This window comes from Heterocephalus glaber, unplaced genomic scaffold (assembly GCF_053883595.1).
Source record: "Heterocephalus glaber isolate CG9 unplaced genomic scaffold, H.glaber_assembly_v1.0 deba00001002, whole genome shotgun sequence".
Taxonomy (NCBI): Eukaryota; Metazoa; Chordata; class Mammalia; order Rodentia; family Bathyergidae; genus Heterocephalus; species Heterocephalus glaber.
In genome coordinates, this window is record NW_028258178.1 from 261970 (window position 1) to 286903 (window position 24934).

The 24934-nt window shown below is 40.3% G+C and overlaps 1 protein-coding gene across 2 annotated transcripts in view; it reads left to right on the forward strand.

Moving 5' to 3' along the window:
* The window catches only part of LOC101713256 (cytochrome P450 2B4), a 28165-nt gene extending 3438 nt beyond the window's left edge, over positions 1-24727 (forward strand). Inside the window, exons 2-9 of one of the 2 annotated variants that reach the window (XM_087209215.1) lie at positions 6834-6996; positions 7140-7289; positions 8782-8942; positions 9454-9630; positions 10239-10380; positions 11630-11817; positions 12013-12154; positions 24288-24727. In XM_087209215.1, the coding sequence (XP_087065341.1) occupies positions 6834-6996; positions 7140-7289; positions 8782-8942; positions 9454-9630; positions 10239-10380; positions 11630-11817; positions 12013-12154; positions 24288-24478 (1314 nt within the window). In that variant the 3' untranslated portion in view covers positions 24479-24727. The remainder of the gene's footprint in view (positions 1-6833; positions 6997-7139; positions 7290-8781; positions 8943-9453; positions 9631-10238; positions 10381-11629; positions 11818-12012; positions 12155-24287) is intronic. The other variant, XM_087209216.1, reaches the window with a different exon arrangement.
* Positions 24728-24934: the final 207 nt, after the last annotated feature.

The window sequence follows — 24934 nt, forward strand, 5'->3', positions numbered from 1 at the left end:
TCATGAAGTTCCTAAGGTTCTCTTTATTATGAAAGTATCTTATTTCTCCATCAATTTTGAAAGATAGTTTTCCATGGTACATCAATTTGGTTTGGTGGTTGTTTTTCTTTCAGGCATGAAATACATCACTCCAAGCTCTTCTTGCCTTGAGGGTTTGCATTGAGAAGTCTACTGTGATTCTGATGGGCTTTCCTTTGAATGTGATTTATTTCTTTTCTCTCACTGCTTGTAGAATTTTGTTCTTCTGTTGGGTTTCTGGAATCCTAGCTATTATATGCCTATGTGTAGTTTTTTTGATCAAGGCTATTTGGAGTCCTATATGCCTCACTTATCTGTATGTCAAATTCTTTTCCTCTGCTTGGGAAGTTTTCTGCCATCACTTCTGTGAACTTTTTTTTATGTCATCTGCACACTCTCCTGTTTCTTCATTGACTCCAATCCATCTTATGTTATTCTTCTTTGCATCATCTAGCAGCTGCTTGATTGCTTTCTCATGGTCCCTTAAAATTTTAAAGAAATTTTTCTTTCCCTGGTCACTAATTGCAATCTTATCTTCTATATCAGAAACTCTGTCCTCACATCAGTTCATTCTTCTGCATAGACTTTCAATGGAGTTTTTAATCTCATGGAAGTCTGTTTGCATCTTTTTTATGAATTCCATTTGTTTCCAATGTTGGGATTCCATCATGTTCCTCAGATCCTCTATTTTCTATCTGTGTTCTCTCTAGATTTATTAATCATGTCTTGGACTATGGGCACAATCTTTGCTATTGTCTGAGACATTATTTCTGATTTCCTTTTTTCCAGATTCTCTTTTGTTGCCAGTTCAGGGAGTCCCTGTGGTTGAATATCAGACTGTTTCATCTCGTTTCCCTTTGGGGTTTCTGTAGGTGATCTGGAAGTCTGTTTTTGAGGCTTGCTTATGTGCTTTCTCATTTCCATGGTGCAGCGGGTACCACTGGCATCCACACGGCTCACCTCCTGTGCCTTAGGAGTAGTGGAATGGTGGTGGGGAGCCTCCTCCTGGGCACTGTGATTGGCTGACCTCCTCTGCCCTAGGAGAGGTGGAATGGCAGCAGGGACCTCCTCCTGGGTGCTGAGATTGGCTCACCTCCTTTGCCCTAAGAGCAATGGAATGGCAGTGGGGAGCCTCCTCCTGGGCTCTGGGACATTTAGTTAACTATTAATAATTCATCAGCATCGACTGCAGTGGGAGAGCTGGAGCACTGACAGCAAAACCCCGCTCCTTGTTCTCTTGTCCCTGCTGTGGAGACCACACTCCAGAACTCTGGGCTTCTGCACCCTTTGGTATCAACAGTTTATTTTCCTGATCAATAATCTATTTATTGATAATATTGTCTTTTTATTTTTTGGTGTCAGGAATGGTACTGGGGACAGAATCCTGGGTGGTAGTAAACACAAGAGAAGAAATAGGAGTTTTTAAAATTTCATTAAATTTAGTGGTATATTTATCATATGCATTATGAGAGTATTCATCATGGGTAATTTGTACCTGTACAAGATACATCTTAAGATTGTTTGAAGGCCCAGAAAAGGTTGATATAAGAGGTAGGACTTAAACAGAACCTTAAAGACTTTAAGTGAGGACCAGTGTGGAGAAGAAACTGTTCTTGATGGGGCGTGGGTAAAAGTGAGAAAATACACCAAGGTGACTGGGAGAGGAGGGCATGAATACCAGAGAGGAGGCAGGGCCTGCACTGTGGTACCAACATGAAGAATTGGCTGAAGTGGAGGGGAGCAGTAAGCAATAAAGTGATCCACCTGGGTAGGCAAAATAGTTTCTGGGCAACTTACCCTGTTTTCAATTGCTGTGAGAAAATAACTGAGGCTAGGACTTTATAAAATACAGAGGTTTATTTAGCTCATAGATTTAGAGGCTGACAGTTCAAGACCAGCAATACTAGCTGATCAGCCTCTGTTGACAGTTTCCTTAGCTGTGTCACCTCATAACAGAACAGGATAAAGTGAACCTGCAACATGCAAAATGCTGCAAGAATGTGAGGTGGCACATTTTTGTTACAATCTGGTTTCTCAAGAACTAGCTTTTTCTGAAAGGCCAGCATTGACCCTTTCTAAGGGTGCTGCCCACATGATCTAATTACCTTCCCCTAGGCCCCACTTTTCAAAGGTTCCAACTTCTCTCAACATGGCCACATAGGGGACCAGACCCCCAACAAATAAACCTGTGGGGGACTCACTCAAACCATATCCAAACCACACACATGAAATGAAAGAGAGGTAACTGGTCCAAATAGAAGACTGAATGCTAAGTTTGGCGATCTCCTGACACAACCAGCATGGATCTCTCAGACACATCATGTGTGAAGCCTGGAGCTTGGCCACATATAGGTTCTTCAGGCCACTGCAGCTTGGTGAGGTCCAGCTCAACTCCAAGCTCCTTGACTCACCATTCTGTGGTGTGCAGACCTGTGTCTCAGAATACTCTTGGGAGGCTTTCCTTTGTGGCTCAGAAAGCCTAGGCCTGCTCTCCTAGGCAGTTGTGGTGTCTGGAAGGTGGCTGTGTGAACTTTTGTCCAAATTTGTGTGTTACCAAGGTTAAGGATGCAGCACCAGTCAAAAATCAAGGGTCTGGAAGCTCGCTGTAGAGTTGCCAGTGTGAGTCTGCAGTAGAAGACTGAAGAAACTGGGGACTGCTTTCCAAACGCAATGGCAAAAACTGGAGCTCTCCTGAAATAGGGACCCTTCTTTCTTCTCTGCCTTTTTAGTTTGTCCTGGCTAAGAGCCTATGTTGATGATGTTACCACATCTGGGGTGGGTCTTCCCCACTCAGTTTGCTGGCCTACATGTCAGTCATCCACATACTCACCCAGAACCCTGCTTTCCTAATCAGCTAGGCACTTCCTACTCAATTCAATTGACCAAAATACCACAATGAAATTCAATTGGTCAAGGGAAGACAAACTACAGTGTGTAACAACTCTTCACATTTGGATTGTACAATCAACTTTCTACAATTTCATAAAAATGCTTTAAAATTTCTAGCAAAGCCTGAGGTTGATGATAAATGAAATGAGAATTTTTTGAGGTTTAGTGATGGTTCTGGGTATTTTTCATGTTGGAAGAATATAATTAAGTTTGAACTGATGGTAGTTTTTTCACTCTTGTGAGTAAAGAATGAATTCTTTGAAAAAATAAAATTTCTAGTCAAATTAACAATTTTATGTATTAAAACGCTGTTCTTTTGGGATTATTTTAGCATCATTGAAAAACTCAACTTTGGACATAAAATACTTGTGGGTAAAGTGGTGACTTATATAGTCTTTTTTGATGATGACCTGCAGATTTCTTAAATTTGAAACATTACTTTTGACCTGAACATGGTAGTGCACTCTGATAATCTCAGCTCTCCAAAGGCCAAGTCAGGAGGATTGCTGTGAATTTGAGGGCAGCGTGGGTTGCATAGTGAGTTCAAGGCCAGCATGATCCACATATATAGACCCTGTCTCAAAAAGTCGAAAAGCAAAAGCAAAAACAAAATCCAAATCAAAGTGCAAACAACAAAATTCCCCAAAACAAACAAACCAAAAACCACAACTTTATTTTTTGGTGTTTCTTCCCATTCTTTTGTTATTATGCTTTTCCATTCACTTCTCTTTTCATCTATTCCTTCACATCACTGTTCAGAAAATTTGTCTTTGTAGTGCAGGCTGGGCTTGAATTCACTATGTAGCCCAGGCTGGTCTCAAATTCACAGTGGTTCTCCTGCCTCAGCCTCACAAGTATTGGATTACAGGAATGTACCACCATGCCCAGCATTGCCCACTTTTCTTTGCAGCAAGGCTTTCCGTTTTCTTGCAGGAGAAGTTTGTGGTAAAGTGAGATCCTTTATGGATTGCCCCTTGCTTAGTGTTCAGACCACCTACCTCATTGTTGAGGTTTCTTAGACATCCCGGCGAAAATCATTTCCCCTGAGAAGTCCTTCTTGATCCTTGACAAGGTCAGGTCCCCATCATGTGCTCTTTTTTTTGAAGCAAGTTTTCACTATGTAGCCCAGGGTGGGCTTGAACTCCTAGCAATGTTTGGGGCCCTGGGACCTTGGACCTCCAGGCTTCAAGAGCTACAAAAAAAATTCTATGTTTTTGCAAATTACCCACTTTCAGTCATTTTTATGGCAGCAAGAAGTGAACTAAGATAGGTGGTGGAGCTCAGCACCAGAAGATACTAATTCACAGGTACCCTGTTGAGGGTTGGCAAAGCTGGGCTGTAGCAGGTATAGGTCTGGAGGACTTTTTCTCTCCACAGTCCTTCTAGATGAAAGCAATTTACAATCTGCGGATCAGTCAGATTTCTGAGAGTTTGATTTAAAGTGTGGGCCACCTCCTCTCTAAATAGTCACACACGTCATTTGCATAAAATACTGAAGCTACACATGCCCCCTAGGGCTCTTCCTTGGGACCACCAAGGAGCTTCTAGGTATCCATAATCTGCCATTGGATTGATTGCACAATGGGCTGGGGGACAAAACCATGTTTGTGTCATTATGCAAAGCTCTGGGGTGGGTGACACCACTACTTTTGTATTCCCCAATAAGCTTCCACATCCTTTTGCAGTTAGAGGTTTATAGTTTGCTCCTCTGTAGGATGGTGACAATAAGAATATGTGACTCTTAAGGTTGCTGTGAGGATTAAATTACACATTGCATGGAAGTGCTACTTTGATCCACTCATTCATTTGTTCACCAATTCAGTAATAATTTACTGGACACTTTCTATGTGCTGGGGAGTATTCTAGGCATTGATGATATGGCACCTTGGACAAGGCATATATGGTGACTATTCTTACAGACTTTCTACTGTGAGAGATAAATAAACAAGAAATAAACATGAACAGTGATGTTAGATAGATAAAAGCTATTGTTAAAGCAGCATGACATTTTAGAAAGTACAGGGAGCCATTTTAGACTGAGGGATCAGGGAAGACTTTGTCTTGCTTTGCTTCTGAGTAGAGACCCTTAAAGATGCAGGTCCTTGGCACCAGGGAGAACAGCTTTTGTTGAAAGAACCTGAACAGGAGGAAGCCTGAAAATAGTGTGGAGGCTGGATCAGTGTGAGCCAAGATGAAGCGGTGGGGGGAGAGGGCAGAGAAGTGATGGGGCCATGTCATGTAGGATTTTGTGGACCACGGGGCAGATTTTGATCTCATTCTCAATGACATGGGAGCATTGGAGGACTTGGAGAGTTTAGGAAAATTGAGTAATTTACATTTTGATTGGATTACTATGACTTTAAGAGTGGTGAAATCATTTTAAAGGTATAAGAATGGAAAGAGCTACGATATCCAGTAGCAAAAAAAAAAAAAAAAGGAATGGAAGGAGCAAAACCAGTGAGAAGGGTTTGCAGAAATCAATGCAAGATATTTTAATAGTAGATGTCACCATTTTTATGAGTTTTAGTCAAGTTGTTTTGAAGGGGGACAACATCCCACCAAATACACAGCTCAGTGAACACACTCATGTCCTTGACATGTTGCAGATGAAATGACAATACAAATGGTCCCCAGAAACCCATTCCATCCCCTTCTAGTCACTACCCTTCTGCTATTTTGACACTATAGTTTGCTTTTTAAATTTTTAACATTTATATTAGTACATAGTTGCAGTACACAATGATTACATTCATTGTAGGGAGCTGGTACATGTATATAACAAATCTTAATTCTTTTTCCATCCCTTTCCCCTCTCCTCCCGCTCCTTCCCTCTATTAGTCCTCTTCCCATGGGCTACTTTCACCTCTATTTGAACTTTATGGGAAAGAGACAAATGTAAACCAAACTTGATTTTGTGTCAAGTTGCTTCCACTCAAAGTTATGTCTGCGAATTTCATTTAGATTATTGATTAGGGCTCTAGTGGGCTACTTTTCATTGTTGCATAATGAGACATTGTGTGAAACTTTCTGTATTTATTCCACATGTTGATCATTTTACTAAGAATTGATATGAATATTCTGGTTGATTTTTTTTGGTGAACAAGTACACATTTTTGCAGAGCAAATATTTGGTGGTGGAGTTACTGAGTATGCCTTTGTTTTGCTTCAGTAACTACAGCTGGCCTTGTATATCTGTGGGTTCTACTTCAATTTTGGACTGAAAAATAGAGGGAAAAAAATTATGCTTGTATTGAACATGTATAGATTATTTTCTTACCATTAATCCCTAAACAATACAGTACGACAACTTCTTAAATAGCATTCCCATTGTATTAGATAAAAGTAACATAGAGATGGTTTAAAGTACACACATAGGTTATGTAGAAATACTACTGAGGATTTGGGTATGCAAGGGAGCCCTGAGATCCACTCCTCACAGATGCCAATTGGTGACTTTCCTGTCTAGCCATTTCTCAAGAGGCTGTACTGATCAGATTTTTCAAATATCATGATAAGGTCTAGAGGGCCATTGCTTTCTCTTCTCCTTTACCAAGAGGGTACAATAGAGTTGTTCTTACAGGAAATTATTTAGGATCAGAATGCAGGTGGAATTTAGGGGAAAAAAATTCTTTTATTTGAGATACAAGGGAGATCTGCCTGGACTCAAGGGTACAGGTTAAGATGAGATTAGCAATATTCAACCAGCTGTACTGCTTAGGGCCCCAACCATTAGGAGCAGAGCCTGGCTGAGTCACAGGTGCACCCGTTAGTTGTTAGGGCCCTGGAAAGGAAGCAAGGCAGCCAAGAAGCAGCCAACGATTCTTGGGGTGGCATCTAATTACCAGTGTGTATTTAAGTATTTTAATGGTTTAACAACTGGTGTGAATACTGACTAATAATGACCCTGGCATGGGTATGCTTGTCAGCTCCGAGAGAAATATGGAGATGTCTTCACTGTGTACCTGGGACCAAGGCCCGTGGTCATGCTGTGTGGTGCAGATACCATACAGGAGGCCCTGGTGGACCAAGCTGAGGCTTTCTCTGGCCGGGGACCAATTGCTTCCATGGATGCTGTCTTCCAGGGATACGGTGAGGATCTCAAAGGCACTGGAATGGGGCAGGATGGAGGATGGGACATAGAGAAGTTGAGTGTAAAAAAGGAGGAAAAATGTGGGGAAGGATCCCACCTCCTTGAATATCCCTATATCCCTTGCCTCCCCTGCTACCACTAGGTTTGAGCTTTGCCAATGGGGAACGCTGGAAGGTCCTTCGGAGATTCACTTTGGCCACCATGAGGGACTTTGGGATGGGAAAGAGGAGCTTGGAGGAGCGGATTCAGGAGGAGGCTCAGTGTCTGGTGGAGGAGCTGCGGAAATCCCGGGGTGAGTCTTGATGTATGGGGAGGGTAGGAAATAAACACAAACATACACAGTGAGGGGCACGGTGTGCAGGAACAGAAACACAGAAAGGTACACATGGGAAGGCAAGGGTAGAAATTCAGACAGAGGGAAAGGGACAGAAAGAGATGGAATAGAAATGAAGAGAGACAAGCAGTAAAGCAACACAGATAGCCAGGGAAGGAACTTTGAGGTTTACAGTGTCCAAGAATAACTCAGAGAAAGAGGCTGAGTGACTGCATGCTATTTATTTGAGTCTAGAGAAATCAATTTGTGGGTTAATTGTATGAATCAAAAGCAAAGACAATCCTCATAAAAGAAATCAAAGGGAAAAGGAGGAAAAACAGACATTGTGAAAACAGTGAACTGTGTTTGCCTTCCCTCAGCGAAGTGTTGATGAGCAGGCAGTGAGCAAAGAGGAGGTTGATGGGCACTCTGCTCTTGGGGAGAATTTTTAATTCCTTGTGGATCGTATGCCACAGAGATGTAGAGGATACAGTGGCCTTTGTTACCACCTCCTTGGTCTCCATCCTTTCACTCATGTCAGGTCTCCATCGTGTCTGGGGAATCTGAAACAGGGGAGAATCTATAGCGACAGACAGTCTGAGAAGAAAGACAGTGGGAGACAGTGAGACATGGAGACAGAGACATGGAAAGAGGAAGCGACAGACATAGATGTACAAAAGGAAGTAGAAGAAACAAGAGAGTGAAGAAACTCAGAGCGGCAGAGAAAATAAAGGCAGAGAGAAAGTGAGACAGAAAATTAGAGAGACAGATGGACAAGTCTCAGGCAAAGGTCTGCAAAAGAATAACAGGAGACAGACAGGTGAGACCCAGAGAGAGAGAGAGAGAGAGACAGAGACAGAGACAGAGACAGAGAGAGACAGAGAGAGACACAGGGAGAGATCTATCCAATGTTCTAGGGCTCAGAGGCTCCCTCCTTCTCACCCAAGCCCTGGAGAAACCAGAGAGATGAAGAATGAGTGACAGGTAGGAACGAAGTGATGAAGTAATCAGGGCTTTTAAATTGGATTGGACACTGCCATACCTCCTCAGCCCTGGGGCTTAACTTTATGCCCTTACAGAGTGGGAGTTGGGGGCTGGGGTGAGATGCAGGGAATGGACCAAATTCCCTGGCTCTGTCTCCGAGATGCTTGGTCTGAATCCTGACCCCAGTAATGAGTAGCTGTGTTACCTCAGTCAAATCATTCAATCATTAATCATTCATCCATCAATAAAGTGGGGGTAATAATAGAACAATATCTTCCTTACAATGTTGTAGAGGAAATTAAGTTAAAATAACTCATGAAGTGCATAGAATACAGCCTGGCACATAGTACCAGCCACTGAGTGTTAGTGTTTATTGCTATTCTTATCCTTTACCACTGAGCCATGGCAGTCACAGACAAAGGGCAGCATCCAAGTGCTCCCCAGGCTCTTGAGTGTGTGTCCTGTGAACTGCTGATTTTCCCCCCAGGAGGCCTTGTGGACCCGTTGTTCCTCTTCCAGTCTGCCACTGCCAACATCATCTGCTCCACTGTCTTTGGAAAACGCTTTGACTACAAAGACCATCAGTTCCTGAGGCTGCTGGACCTGATCTATCAGACCTTTGAACACATGAGCTCCTTTTCCAGCCAGGTCAGGGAACTGAGAATGAGAGTGGGGGTGAAGGGAGCAGCTAGCACAACCAGGAATGATGGCCTGCTCAGGGGGGCCCAGAAATGCACTGAGGGCTGGAAGAAGGGTGGAGACAGCACAGAGTGACAAGGACACTGAGAACTGAAATCAGGGACAGACAGTGAACAGGGAACAAGAATCTGAGAAAAAGAAAGGGGAGTGAAGGGAGTGCAGAAATAAAGTTGGAGAGAGAGAAAATGACATCTTGGCAAGAGAAAAGGGAGGAAGAGGAAAAGAAAATAAAGGATAGAAATGGATTCTGGGAGACAAATGTTTTGTCAGTGTGTGTCTGGGGGGGGAGGGGAGTGTCTGTGTAGTCTGTATGAAAGAGAAAGAGAGAGGTAGACTCAGTGGATAGAGAGAAGGAGGAGTAGTGATTTCCCATGCAGGTCTGGGACTCAGGACAGCTTCCCAGCCCTCTGATCTGCTAACTGAGCCCGAGGTGGGCCTCTCTGCTCCTTCTTTCTTGTAGGTGTTTGAGCTCTACTCCAGCATCCTGAAACACTTTCCTGGCACACACAGGGAAATTTACAAGAATTTGCAGGAAATCATCACCTTCATTGGCCACAGTGTGGAGAAACACCATGAAACCCTGGACCCCAGTGCCCCCAGAGACTTCATTGATGCCTACCTGCTCCGCATGGAGAAAGTGAGATCTGGGAGGGGGAAGGGATAGGAGGGGAGGAGGGAGAGGTGAGCAGAAGAGAAGGAATGACATATGAAAGGAGAATAGGGGAAGGAAGAACAGAGGATTGGGAGGAGGGAATATGGAATGGAAGAGAGGAGAAGCAGAAGGTAAAGGAAGATGAAGTGGAAGGAAAGAGAAAGTAGGAAGGAGAAACTGAAATAGGGAGGGAAACCAGGAAGTAGTAAGGGCTGGTGGAGGAAGAAAATCAGGGCAAAAGACTAAAGAGTAATAAGAGTAAAGATCCAAAGTGGCAGAGAGAGAATGGGGAGACCAAAAGTGAGAAACAAGACAAAGAGATGAAAAGAGGTGGAAACAGAGCCACGTGGAATAAAGAAAAGCAGAGGGTGGGAAAACCGAGAGAAAGAGAGAGCGAGAGAGAGGGAAGGGAGAGAGAGAGAGAGAGAGAGAGAGAGACAGAGAGAGAGAAACCCCAAGGACAGAGATGTGCAAAGCAGCCAGATACCTGAGTCCCAGAAACAGAAAGAGGGTGCTTAGAGGGACAGGTGACCCTTCTGCAGCAAGGCTGTGGTCTTCCCTGACCCTCTCCTCTCTCTGTGCTCTGGACCTAGGACAAGTCTGACCCACACACTGAGTTCCATCTCCAGAACCTAATCCTGACCTCGCTTTCACTCTTCTTTGCTGGCACGGAGACCACCAGCACAACTCTCCGCTATGGCTTCCTGTTTCTGCTCAAACATCCCCACGTCACAGGTGTGTCGGGGACAGCCAGTTAGGAAGGTCTTGTGACCCCTTTTGGGCTGCAGTGGTCGGGTGTGGTGACCTCATGGACAAAAGATAACACTGGCCACTTATGCCAGGAACTCTACTGGCTTTGGACTAGCTCTCACCTAAGCAGTCCTGGGAATGTACAGGTGAATGAAAAATCTGTTGACTTGTGTTTCCACTGCTTTCTGCCATCACACTTAAAAATTGAACCATCCAGCTGCCCATCCATCTGTTTATTAATTCACCTGCATACTTACTAGTCCTTTTATCTATGATTCATCAAAGAATGTATAGTTTTATTCATTTATTTGGGTTAATTGATTCATGAGCTGATCCTTTGAATGCTGATAGTCAAATGAACTAGTTGTCATTGATTCATTGACTCATTTAATTATGCATCTATCCATCCACCTATAGATGAACTAGGTATTTTTCCCCTTTTAGCAGTCTTCTGATTTATGTTTCATTCACCCATCCCTCCTTCATTTATTCAGTTATTAATTCATTTATTCATGCCTGATTTATTCATCATTCAATCCTTCCATATATTTAGTTATTTATTCATACCTTCACTACTTTATTCATTCATACATTCCTCTATAAATCTAGCATTCAGATGATTATCAAGTACCAGAGTTAATTGATTTGTTTTTGAATCATTTATTAATAGGTTTATTGATCCACGTATGATAGATACATTGAATACATACATCCATTCAGTAGTTTGTTCATCTCATTCATTCAACTATTTTTTCATTTGTTGATTTAGCCATTGATTGGTTGATTGATGAACTCATTTTATCATGGAGTTTTTCCTGGATTAATTTATTGATGTATTCTATTGTTGCATTTTATAAGACATAACAGTGACCCATTTACGTGCATAATAAATATTAGTTCATTTCTTTTTCATTTTAGAGGAGGAGTTTTGGACTTCAAGATGTAAAATTCCGGCAAACTTGTGGGGTGTGTGTGTGTGTGTGTGTGTGTGTGTGTGTGTGTGTGTGTGTGTAGCAGTGGATATGAGGAGATAATTTATAGCATTCATTAGATTTTAAAGTGTCAGCATGAGTGTTGATTTTTCCACCTTTCCCTCAGCCACACCTGACTGTATCGAAGGTATGAATGGTATAAACCCTTTCTGTAGTTTTTCTGGCTCATTGGTTGAAAGAAAACAAGGGCATTGCTGAAGAGCCTTTATGATGTGGGGTTCATCATCCCCTTTTCTTTACAGAGAGGGTCCACAAGGAAATTGAACAGGTGATTGGCACACACCACCAGCCAGCCTTGGATCACCGAACCAAGATGCCATACACCGAGGCAGTCATGTGTGAGATTCAGAGATTTTCAGACCTCGCACCCATTGGTGTACCCCACGTGGTCACCAAAGACACTCACTTCCGAGGGTTCATCATCCCCAAGGTGAGCCTAGCTGGGCTAGCATATCTTTGTGTGAGCCTCTTTGGTTTTCTAAGCTCCCATCTCAACCTCCTGTTGGTTTCTCAACAGGGAAAGCTTATTTCAACTTTCTTTTCTTCTGTATATCTATTTATTTATGTTTTGGCATGTGGAGGCCAGGGAATAGCAATAACTTTTGATCCTGTAACCTTTCTTCAGAACACTGAAATATACCCAATCCTGAGCACTGCTCTCCATGACCCACATCACTTTGAAAACCCAGACACCTTCAACCCTGATCACTTTCTGGATGCCATGGGGGCACTGAAGAGGAGTGAAGCTTTTATGCCCTTCTCCATAGGTAAGTTCACTCATTACCCATCTCCCAGACACTTGAAGGTGGTTCCCATTCTCTCCTTGAGAGAAAGGATGGCAATCACTTGTTTACTGAGCTCTTTTGTATATTCCACTTGCTTTAATCCAACTACCCTAGGCCATCTTCACTACAACCCTTGAGGAGACACAAGTGTGACATTATGTCCTAAAGGGACATCTTTGCAAGCAAAGCCTTGGCAACTACACAATTTCTAAACCCTCTGCACATGCTGGTATACACCTGTAATCTCAGCTACTTAAGAGGCTGAGGCAGGAGGATTACAAATCCAAGACCAGCCTGGGAAACTTAGCAAGACCCTGTCTCAAAACAAAATGAAAAATGGCTGGTGACATAGCATAGTGGTTGCCTAGCATGTTTGAATCCCTGAATTTAATCCTTAGTGCTGAGAAACAATTCTAAATCAGAGCAAACTCATTATTTCAAAAAACCAAATCAAAACAAAGCAACGCATGTGTGTCTTTCTCATGTAAGGCAAAATACAAAGTGCACAATAAAAGATGGATAGAAGAAAAGAGAATGGATCTCTTGCAAATGGGAAAATATCCAGGAGACTAAGGGCAAAGGCAGATGGTGAGGGGAATGGGACATACATAAAATGAAAATATCCCATGTACAGAAACCTAATAACTTCAATAACTGTAAACATTATGGTCATAAAAATGAGATATGATTAATACTACCAACAAGAATTAAAATGGGAAAGGAGGAGAGATGAAGGAGTGCAGGAAGGGTAAAGGGATGGAAAAAAATGAACAAAGCTTTATTATACTCAAAAACCCAATCCTCAAGATGATAGTAAACAGCATGTACTGCAAACATGTATTAATGTCAAAAAGGAAAATTAAACAAAACAACAATACTAGCAAGTAAACCTCATCTGTTAGCACTGCTCTGAAGACAGTACTCCACTTGAGACTAAAGAGAATGCATGAAGCAGATGACATAGTGTCTGTTCCAAGAAATGTAAAGTGCAGTAGGGGAGACATATATTCACCAAATAGTCACAAATGATGATGTAATTAAATGACTTAATGCCCACCTTATACTTAGGATTGCATGGAACAAAATAAATTCTTACAAGGAAAAGTACTATTTTTTTGTCATAATAAGCAATCTATAGGTGACTTTGGGAACAACAAAATAGGAAATACTAATTTTGGTGGGTTGATGAAGAAATATTTATCTAAGAAACTGGATTCTAGGCTGAAATCTCATTTGTGAGTATTTTTTTGCTGAAATTCTTTTATTGGTACATTTTAGGTATGCAATACATTCACATTTATCATTGGGTGCTTGTACCTTTACATGATGTATCTTGGTTCTTATTTTTTCCCCATTCCCTGTGCTCCCTTCACTGCCTCCACCCTTCCTATTTACAGACTTTGGTTCCATTTTTTTCCTTTTCTCATAATTTAACCTTTCCCTTCTTTCCTTTCGCCTTTCAGTCCCACTTCTCCTACACCTTTGGAACTTTTCTTCTATTTCAAATTATGAATTATTCATTTTAAACATTTTAATCCTTATTTACACTTTCAGTTTCTCACACTAGAGAAACTATTTGGTATTTACACATGTGTGTCCTATTTAATTCACTTAAGAGTATGGCCTCAATATACACCCATTTGGCTATAAATGTCTCTAGTTTCTCATTCTTCGTGGTTGAGTAGTACTCCATTTTATATTTAAAAAAATCTTCTTTATCCAGGTTCCATTTGATGGGCACTTGGGCTGTTTCCAAGCTTTAGCTATTACAAACTGAGTCGCTATAAACATTGATGCACATATATCACTATGTTATGATTCTTTTAATTCTTTTGAGAAGATACCTAGCAGCGGAAGAACTGGGTCAAATGGGACCTCTAGCCCTAGTTCTTTGTGGTATCTCCATACTGATTTCCACAGTGGTTTCACCAGTCTGCACTCCCATCAACAGTGGAAAAGGGTTCCTTTCTCCCCACACCCCTGCCATCATTTGTTATTGGTTGATTTCTTGATAGCAGCCATTCTTTCTTGGGTGAGGTGGAATCTCAGTGTTCTTTGAATCTGGATCTCTCTAATGACCAGTCATGTTGAGCATTTTTTCATGTTTCTATGCTGTTTTTACTTCTTTGAGTGAGAAATGTCTGTTCATTTCAGATGCCCATTTTAAAATTGGGTCTTTGAATTTGGGGTGTCTGATCTTTTTCAGTTCTTTATATACTCTAGATAGTAGTCCTTTGTCAGAGGTACAGCTGCTAAAAATTTTTTCCCACATTTTAGGTTGTCTCTTAGCTCTGTTGGTGGTTTCTCTTGCAGTGCAAAAGCTTTTTATTAAGATGAGATCCCAGTTGTTGATTCTTTATGCTAGTTCCTGTACTACTGAGGTTTTGCTCATAAAGTCTTTTCCTTTGTCAATGTCTTCGAGAGTTCTACCTAACTTATCTTCCAGCAAGTTTCATGTTTCTGTCTTAATATTTAGATCTTCAATCCACTTCGATTATTAGTTTAGTGTATGTTGATAAGTATGTGTCTAGTTTTAATCTTTGGCAGGTTGAAATCCAGTTTTTCCAACACCATTAAATAGGCTATTTTTCCTCCAATGAGAGTGGTTGCCTCCTTTGTCAAAGATGAGGGGGCTCAGTATGTCTGGATCTTCTAATCTATTCCACTGATCCTTGGGGTTTTTTTCCATTACCATGCTGTTTTTATCATAGTAACTTTGTAGTATAGTTTCAAGTTGGGGATTATGATACCTCATGCCATGTCTCTGTTGCCTAGAATTGCTTTTGCCATTCTAAGTCTCTTCTGCTTCCAAATGAACTTTTGGATTGTTTTCTCTAGTTCAGTGAAATGTATTGTTGGAATTTCAATTGGCATTGCATTAAATCTATATAGCAGTTTTGGAAGTATGGCCATTTTCACTATATTGGTTCTTCCTACCCAGGAACAAGGGATGTCTTTCCATTTTCTTATATCCTCTTCCATTTCTTTTTTTCAGAGCACTGTAGTTTTCAGTGTAGAGGTCTTTTGCTTTCTTTGATAGGTTGATCCCTACATATTTTTTTGGATGCTATTGTAGAAGGAATTGTTTCACTAATTTCTCTCTCAGTGAGTCTGTTATTTGTTTTTAAGAAGGCTATTGTTGTTTGAATGTTGATCTTGTATCCAGCTACTCTACTGATTCTGTCAATTAAGTTTAGAAGTCTTTTGCCAGAGTTTTTTGGGTCTTCTATGTAATGTATCATATCGTCAGCAAATAATGACAGTTTAACTTCTTCCTTCTGTATTTTTATTCCTTGTATTTCTTTCTCTTTTCTAATTGCACTGGCTAATGTTTCCAGAAATACATTAAACAAAGGTGGTGATAGTGGATATCCTTGTCTTGTTCCTGAATTTAGTGTGAAAGTTTTCAGTTTTTGACCATTTAGTATGATGTTGGCTGTTGGTTTTTCACAGATAGCCTTAATCAGGTTGAGATAAAGACTTTGTATTCCAATTTTCTGTAGGGTTTTTATCATGAATGGGTGTTAGATTTTGTCAAATGCTTTTTCCACATCTATTGAGATGATAATATGTTTTTTGTCCTTGGCTCTGTTAATTTCGTGTATTACATTTATTGATTTGTGTATTTTGAAGAATCCTGCATTGCTAGGATAAATCTGACTTGGTCATGGAGTGTGAACTTCTTGATAACCCTCTGTATTCTCTTTGCCTGTATATTGTTGAGGATTTTTGCATCTATGTTCTTTAGGGATATTGTCCTGTAGTTCTCTTATTGGGTTGGGTCTTTCCCTGGTTTTGGAATCAAAGTAACACTTCCTTCCAGGAATGAATTTGGAAGTATTGATTCCCTTTCAATTTCCTTGATGAGTTTAAAGACTAAGGGTGATATTTCTTCTTCTGTGTGTGTGTGTGTGTGTGTGTGTGTGTGTCTTGGGATCGAACTCAGGACCTTGTACTCGAGAATCAGGCACAGTGGCACTGAACTAAATCCCAGCCTAGTTATTCTTTAAACGTTTTATTGAATTCAGCAGTGAAGCCATCAGGACCCGGGCTTTTCCTTGTTGGTTAATTTTTTATTACATTTTCAATTTCACTCATTGTAATTGGGGTGTTTGGAATTTCTATATCTTCTATAATTTTGGGAATTCATATGTATCTCAGAATCTGTCCATTTCTTCTGTTTTCCATTTTACTAGATTTCAGGTTCTCAAAGTAGGTATGGAAGATCCTCTGGGTTTGTGCTTGATCTGTTGTGACTTCACATTTTTTTTAATTGCATGGATTTGAGCCTTTTCTCTCCTTTTTCTCACAAGCTTGCCTCAAGATTTATCAGTTTTATTTATTCTTTCAAGAAACCAACTCTTTGATTCATTGATTTTTTTTGTGTCATTCTCTTACTCTCCATTGCATTGATTTCTGCTCTGATCTTTATGATTTCCTCTCTTGCATGAGCTTTGGGTTGGTTATGCACTTTTGCTAGAAGCTTCAGGTTCAGCATTAGGTTGTTTATTTGAGCTCTCTCTCTCTCTCTGTTTTCCTAATATGGTCATTCACTGCTATGAATTTCCCTCATAGAACTGCTTTTGTTATGTCCCATAGATTCCTGTATGCTGTACTGGCATTACCATTTACTTGTAGATACTGTCTCATTTCTTCTTTAATTTTCTCTGTGATCCATTTGTTGTTCAGAAGGGTGTTATATGGTTTCCCTGTGTTTGTGGGGGTTTTGCAGTTTCTTATGTTATTGATCTCCAATTTTATTGCACTATGGTCTGATAATATACAGGGGGTAACTTCAATTCTTTCACATTTACTTAGATATGTCCTATGAGCTAGCATGTGTTCTATTTTGGAGAATACCCCGTGTGCAGCCAAAAAGAATGTATATTCTGATTTTGTGGGGTGGAATACTCTGTAAACATCTATTAAGTCCATTTGTTAAATAGCTTGGTTCAGTTCTAGAGTTTTGTTGTTGATTTTTTGTCTAGACGATCTATTTGTGATAGTGGGGTATTGAGTTCACCCACGACAGTTGTATTAGTGCTTATTTGGTTTTTCAGGTCCATTAATATTTGTTTTGTATAGCTGGGAGCATTCGTATTTGGTGCATATATATTTAGGATTGTCATCTCTTCCTCTTGGATTGGCCCCTTCACAAAGATGCAGTGACCTTCTTTTTCTCTTTGAATTAGTTTTGGTTTGAAATCTACTTTGTCTGCAAATAAGATTGCTACCCCTGCTTTTTTCTGGGTTCCTGTGACATGGAGAACTTTTACTTTCAGTCTATGAATTTTTTTTTGAGGTAGGTGTGTTTCTTGTATGCAGCATATTGTTGGATTTTGCTTCTTAATCTATTCTGCCAGTCTATTTCTTTTGATTGGTGAATTGAGGTCATTAACATTAATGGTTATAATTGACAGATATTGACTCATCCTTGTCATGATGTTTTACTGTTGTTGGGTCTTTTGTTTTTTTATTTTTCCCCCTTTTCCTTTAGTTTCTTGCCTTCCCTGATGGCTTCCCTGTGTTGGGACTCATGGAGTTGTGAGCTTCATTGTCTTTTACTAGGATAATGGTTAGAATTCTTTGCACTGCTCTTTTGGTGTTCATGAAATTTCTCAGGTGTTCTTTGTCATGGAAATATCTAATTTCCCCATCGATTTTGAAAGATAATTTTGCAGTCTAGGTTGGAAGTTATTTTCTTTTAGGGCTTGAAATACTTCACTCCAGGCTCTCCTTGATTTGAGGGGGTTTTTTGAGAAGTCTGTTGTGATTCTGATGGGCTTTACTTTGTATGTGATTTGGTTGTTTGCTCTAACTGCTTGTAGGATTTTGTTCTTCTTTTGGGTTTCTGGAATGTTAACTATCATATGTCTCGTGCAGATTTTTTTTGATTGTGGCTAGTTGGTATTCTATGTGCCTCCCTTGTTCGTATGTGCATCTCTCTACCTCTTTCTGGGAAGTTTTCTACTATTACTTCTATGAACAGTTTTTTATGTCAAGTGTATTTTCTTCTGCTATTCCATGGACTCCTATCCGTCTTATGTTATTCTTCTTTGCATCCTCTCACAGCTTCAGGACTGATTTTTGTGGTCCATTACTATTTTGAAGAAATCTCTGTTTTAATGGTCATTAACTGAAATCTTGTCTTCTATATCTCATATTCTATCTGCACATTCCTTTAACCTGCTGTGAACACTTAATGGAGTTTTTAATCTCCTGGATATCTGTTTAAATCTGTTCATGGATTTCCATTTCTTTATTATGTTGGGCAATTGTGGTTTCTATTTCTTCCTTCTGCTGGGCATTCATGGCTTCCAGCATTGTTCTGAGCTCATCTATCTTTTTATCTGTTTCTGTTCTAGAGCCTCTAATCATGGCTTTCACTCTGCTCACCATCTCTGTAGTTATCTGGGAAATTATTTCTGCTCTGAATTTTTCTAGGGCCTCACTCATCTGTTTTATTATTTCCTGTGCTATCAGTTCAGGGTGTCCAGGTGGTTGATTATCAGACTTTTCCACCTCCTTTCCCCCAGAATTTGCCTTTGGTGGGGTGGAAGTCTGAGTTTGTGGCTTGATTATGTCTTCTCATTTTTGTTTTTTGTACTGTCCTTGGTTTAGTTTCTGGGTTGATTCTTTGAAATTGCTTATTGTAAGTATCTTTGTTGCTTGTGTTTAGAGCCCTTGTGGAATGATTGCTTCTCAGAGGTGTCTTCCAGATATACATGGTTTTTAGATTTTAAGTCTCTAGTGATTCTGAGGCTATCTCATTTTCATTATATCAGGGAGGATAACTGATTAGATCAATCACAGCACATTAGCCCAAGTGATACAATCAGCAACACCATAGCATCAAGTAAATCCTAGAAAATGAGAATTTGTGGTAGTTATTAATCTGTCACCTTTAACAGTGTGAATGAAATAAAAATCAAGGACCAGCCCAACATATGTTTATAGTGAATAAACTCTTGAATATAGCAATTTACCCTTCTGGATGGGGAGTTAGAAGGAGTTGAGGGAGGTAGCGATAGGTAGAAGGATAGGTGAAGGTCAGCAGTGAGGCCAGAGGATACAGGTGAGAGAAGGAAAAAGAGAGGAAAAGAAAAATAAAGAAGACATCTGAATTAGGGCCAGAACAGAAACAACATGGGAGATGAACAATGTGGGACAGCAAGAGAGTGAGTGAGAGAGAGAGATAGAAAGAAAAGAGAAACAAAAGCATAAAGAGAAAAACTATAATTTGAAGAGTAGAAAAAGAAAAAAAATTAAAAATAAGAGCAAAAATATAATAATAATTTTGAAACTAACAAAAAAAAATAAAAATGAAGGGCCTCCTTCCGGGTATGTCTCTGCTGTCACAATAGACAACATGGGCAGCAGTGTGCTAGTATAAGTCAATGAATCTCAGCAAGCCAGGCACAGACCCATGAGATTCAGTCAGATTTCTGGCTGCAAGTCACAAGTTGAGCTCCCTGTCCTCACGCAAGGTTGAACTCTGCAAGGTTCTACTGCAGGTTCCAGCTGTCTTTCCCCTGAATATAGACCAAGTTCCAATGGGAAATGATGATCCCTCCAACTTAACAAGCATGGTGGTCTGATGTGCCTTTATTGCAGAGATTCTCTTCACTTTTCCAGTGGGCTTCAGTTTTCATCAAGGAGTCTGAGAGAGGCCCTCTGTTTTTAACTTCTGCTCTATCTTCTGGACCTCAGGACAATGGCTTTTATGCCTCCCATGCCTTTGGAATGTAGAACCAGGTGGAGGCACAGCCAGGAGGCCAAAGGGGAGGGTGGACTGCAGGTGCCCATGTGGCTTAGCTAGTCACTGGTGGGATTGGCACAGGGTGGATGGAGTGGGGCTCCAGGTGGCCAGGGCTCAAATGATTTTCTTTAAACATAGGTCAAATGTTGTTGAGGTCCAGGCCTTGGATCTGTTTGAAAGATGTGCAGAGCTTCAGTGTTTCTAAATTCTACTACACCACATTTATCATGCAACAAAGAAAAGCCGAGGTCCCAGTGTCTTCACTGATGAATTCTCTGACTAGTAATCTCAGTGGAAGACCTCCAAAATGACATGGGGGAAGAGATGTAACTCCTAATCCTACTAGATATCTGAAACACAAGTTCATGTTCTCTAAAATCAAAGAATTAATTCTAGGAACAATGGATGTTAAGAGTAGGAAAAATTTATTGGGAGAAAGAAAGCTTCTGCCTAAGAGAGACAGAAGGGGGACTAGAAAGTGGGTTGCCTCATTTGTGAGTATTGATCAGCCACTGGGAAGAGCATTCTAGGCAGAGGTAACCCCAAAGGCCAGGAGACTGAAGGTGCAGTCTTCATGGTGCATTTCAGAAAGTAAAAAGCTCTGGTATGTAGCTTAGGAAAGGACACACGGTGAGGAGCTCAGTTTGGCATGGCCTGAAATGCTGGAGGAGGGCTTTGGATTTACTATGGAGCACTGAGGAGCTGGGGAAGGTCTTGATACATTCATTTGCCCAGGTCCTCATTCTGCACTCTGGATTGTTTTGTTTTGTTTTTTAGCTGAGGAAACAATTCATATTTATTTGTGCTGCCATCTGGGCCACCACATGTCCAACATTATTTAAATGGAAATCTTTCCAGGTACATCTAAATCTGAAGCAAGATATATCATGTACAGGTACAAACACCCAATGATAAATGTAAACGAATTGTGTACCTAAAATGTACCAATAAAAGAACTAAAAAAATAAAAAATAAAAAATACATAAATCTGCACTAGGCATCAAAAAATACACAAGGCACAACAGAGCTTCAAACCAGTTTATTTCTTAATCTCTTCTTGCATTTACCTTTACTTCCTTCCAGTTATGTGGTCAAATATTGCTGGTTGAAGACACTTTTACTTTAATATCTCTCGATAGGACAATGATAAAGAAAGAGGGTGTGCATACAGCTATAAACATATATATTTCCTGGTACATATAGCCAAGAAACAGCTATCAGGTTTTTAGTTCTTGTAATTTAACTTCCTGTACATTTAAAACATATATTTTCAATTTCAAAGACTCTCTTATTGGAAGAAAACTATGAATCAAATATGTTATATGACTAAATATAGTAAAAAAAATATGACTTTGTTGCAGATGAATTACAATTTATGTCCCTCATGTGTGCCAAACATAGCAGTTTGACCATGATCAGATGTAGAATTAATATCTGAATTATGCAAAATCCAAAATTCTTGCAGTTATTGTTCCTCCAAATTTTGAATACAATCTTTTTTAGTTCTACATCTTCATGGTAAAGTTTTATATGTATTTGTAAAAGCTTACTTGGTTTTTTTCTCCTCTTAATATTCATGCTTATACTCTTTATCTTCAGAGCTAGACATTCTCTTCTCTACCTTTTAACTTAAAATCTTAGTTATGGAAACAAATAATTTCTGTTTCTGGTCATGTATGGAGTTGTCTCTTGGATTCCAAGAATTCATAGTGTTATTTGAAATGCATGTTTTAAATTTCTTAGTCAAATCTACTGTTTCTTGCTTTTAATGTGGTGTAAAACCCTTTGAAATACTACCTGAATAGTTCTTAATACTTTATATAATGTTTCTGGTAATTTGCTAAAGCAACATATTTAAAGTAATGAACCACTCAAACTAAAAATATTCTATAGGATTTTACAGAAAATCAATCAGAATAGAATGTGTGCCACTGGTAACTAATATCTAATTGTATCGATGTCTTTCAAAATGTTTTAAAAGTTCATTTTCTACATCATAATCTGACATCTATGATAGTCTCAGACACTGACTTCAGTTAGATTTTATTTCCAAGTCAGAAAATTTGCAGCATTCCATCCAGCATGGAGAAAAGAAGATTGATTGTATTAATTAGGATTTTTTCACAAATGGCAGAAAAATGCTTTTATTGTACTTTAGACAACGAGGGGGATTTATTGACTCATATTATAAAAACCTCGAAATAAGTAGTCTTCAGAGGAGGTTTGAGCCCACAATTCAAGCCATCTCACCAAGAAAGGATACCATTTTCTCATGCTTTTGGGTATCTCAAACCCTCCACACTTCCTTAACAATGCCACATGGCAAAATGCCAGCAGTACTCTGGGACTGCCCATATTCACATTGTACTTCTGGGTAGCCACCTCCTTCACCAGCCTTGGAATTTATGGTCTCTTTGAACAACATTGTGTGTGTTGCCCATCCCCAAACCAGTCTCTGTGGTTTCAAGGGGGATGAAAGGTCAATAATCTTAGACCAACCATCTCAACCGATTTTCTAGAAATCAGGTTGATTCTTTGGGCAGGGATGAAGTCCTTGCTGTACACTGATGGCAGGATATTGGATAATGGATATAGAGTAGGCGCACATGATGTCCTCCTTCTGCATCTCTTTTCTTCCTCCATTGGCTTTTGCCAGGAAATGCAGAGATAAAGGAAATAACTATGTAGATATTGGCAACCTATTTGACCGCTTTCTTATCTACGTTCCTAGCAGTACCCTGTTCTCTCTGGCCATTTCCATAGAACAGGGAGAATTTGTACTCCTCTGCTAATGTAATTCATTCAGTTAGCATTTATGTTAGTTTATTCATTGGTTCATTTAGCATATATTTATGTGCTTGGTGTGCTTTTCTTCTCTTCTCTTCAATTAGGACTGTATAAATCTGGGCCTGGCTGAAAAAGCTGAACCCAAGCAGAACTAAAATGCTTAGAGGGGTTGCGAGCAGAGAGGACAATCTGAGTAACTTTCCTTCCTAATTTCTATTGTGCATTGTTAAAAGCAACTTTAGGGACAGTCAATGTAGTAGAGTTTATTTTAGCAGAGAAATCATTTATGACTGGATAATAACCTGAACCAGTAAAGATTGAGAGCTCTACCCAGCAACATAGGCACTCAGTAGTTATACACAAGAAAAAGAATTGCCATACAGAAAGAGCTTGTTGGTTAACCTATGCTTTTGCCTTATTTGCACTTGTAAGTAAGGACAGGGACATATACATTAGCAATAGTGAAAACTGAGAAGAAGAGCAAGAGAGAGAGAGTGAGAGAGAGACAGACAGAGAGAGAGAGACAGACAGACAGAACGAATGAGAGTGAATCAGATCCAAATAGACAGGGAGTTTAGAGGACAGAAAGTAGAAAAGAGAAGAGGGAAATGAAAGACAAAGAAACAGGGCCTGATACATACAGGCAAAGAAAAATGCAGCCTACTATGGCAAGAAAAAAAGATAAACATGTCCATAGGTGTGTAAGAGCCAAGGAGATATCAAAGAGCACCCAAGTATATAGTCCCAGGGATGGAGAGGGTTCTGGACAAGGCAGCAGGTTGTTTTGGAGAAATCTGTTTATAGAAATTATCCAGTAGAAAAACCAGTTTAGGGCCCTCCCTGAGTACTTCTAAGCTCATATCTTCTAAATTCTGGATATATTAAAAAACAGAGAACTTGAGGTAGAGAAAGGGGAGGGATGGAAGGTGGGTGGAAGGTGGGAAAAGGGAAGAGAGAGAGAGAGAGAGAGAGAGAGAGAGAGAGTGAGCAAGAGAGACAGATAGACAGAAAGACAGAGATAGAATGAGACAGACTGCTACACAGAGACACACAGTGACAGATATGGGGGGGGGCGGTATATAGTGCCAGAAACACCTACCACCCAGAAAAAACACAAAACATTTACTACAGTATAGATTATTTAATATGAGCTGGGTATTAGTATGAGTTCTTATGAATAGTAACTTAACCTTCACAATAGCCCCAGGAGATTGATAATATTCTCCTCATAACAGAAATGAACAACACCGAAATTGTTAAGTCATAAATACGCACAGAATTTTGTACTTACACATACACACAAATGGGTCCTTATCTCCTATGGGGCCCCTGAACCCTTTGGAAATCTAACAGAATTACAAACTACTGTATCTCCTAGAGAAGCAAATGTGGAATATGCATCTAAAGATTTCTACCCAGTGTCAGAAGGATCGGGAACCTCCTCCAAGTCCACCGCAAATTGCAGACTAAAGGTCATTTCTGTGCAATGGCCACAGGTGTCTGGGCTTAGGGATGTACAGGGCAAAGAATATCACCCTGGCCCACACCTCTGAACTTCTTTGTCCACAGGGAAGCGTATTTGCCTTGGAGAAGGCATAGCCCGCGCTGAACTGTTCCTCTTCTTCACCACCATCCTTCAGAACTTCTCCATTTCCAGCCCAGTGGCTCCTGAGGACATTGACCTCACACCCCAGAAAATGGGTTTGAGCAGAATACCCCCAACATACCAGGTTTGCTTTCTGCCCCGCACAGTGGAATGAGGGAGGAGGAATAAAATAAAGGATTGCAGGATCATCAAGTGCCCTAGCTCTGTAGAGAATGGCCCCTCACTTCCTGCCTCTGAGAAACATGTTGTGAAACAGCATCCTTCCCCCTACCTTGTTGCTACTCCATGCAAAAGTTATTTCTGTAGTCTTCCTTCCATGCTGCTGTGGTTCTTCCAAAGCTCTGTGCTGTATTGCTTTCTGTTATGAATAAAGTTGCAGAACTTAGAGCTGGATCAACAATAATCAAGCCCCTTCTTTGGTGTATATATAGAAGCTGGGGGTTCAAAGGGGAAATTGACTCAAGGACCTTCTGGAGTTCTGCCTGCCAGGCTACATCTCATGCTGAGTGACTTCTCCCTTACCCAAAAGAAGCACAGTCTGCATTTGTCAACTCTCTGTGCTCCATGTTCTGTGCTAAAGGCTTTTATATAGGTGTGTCCCTATCCATAG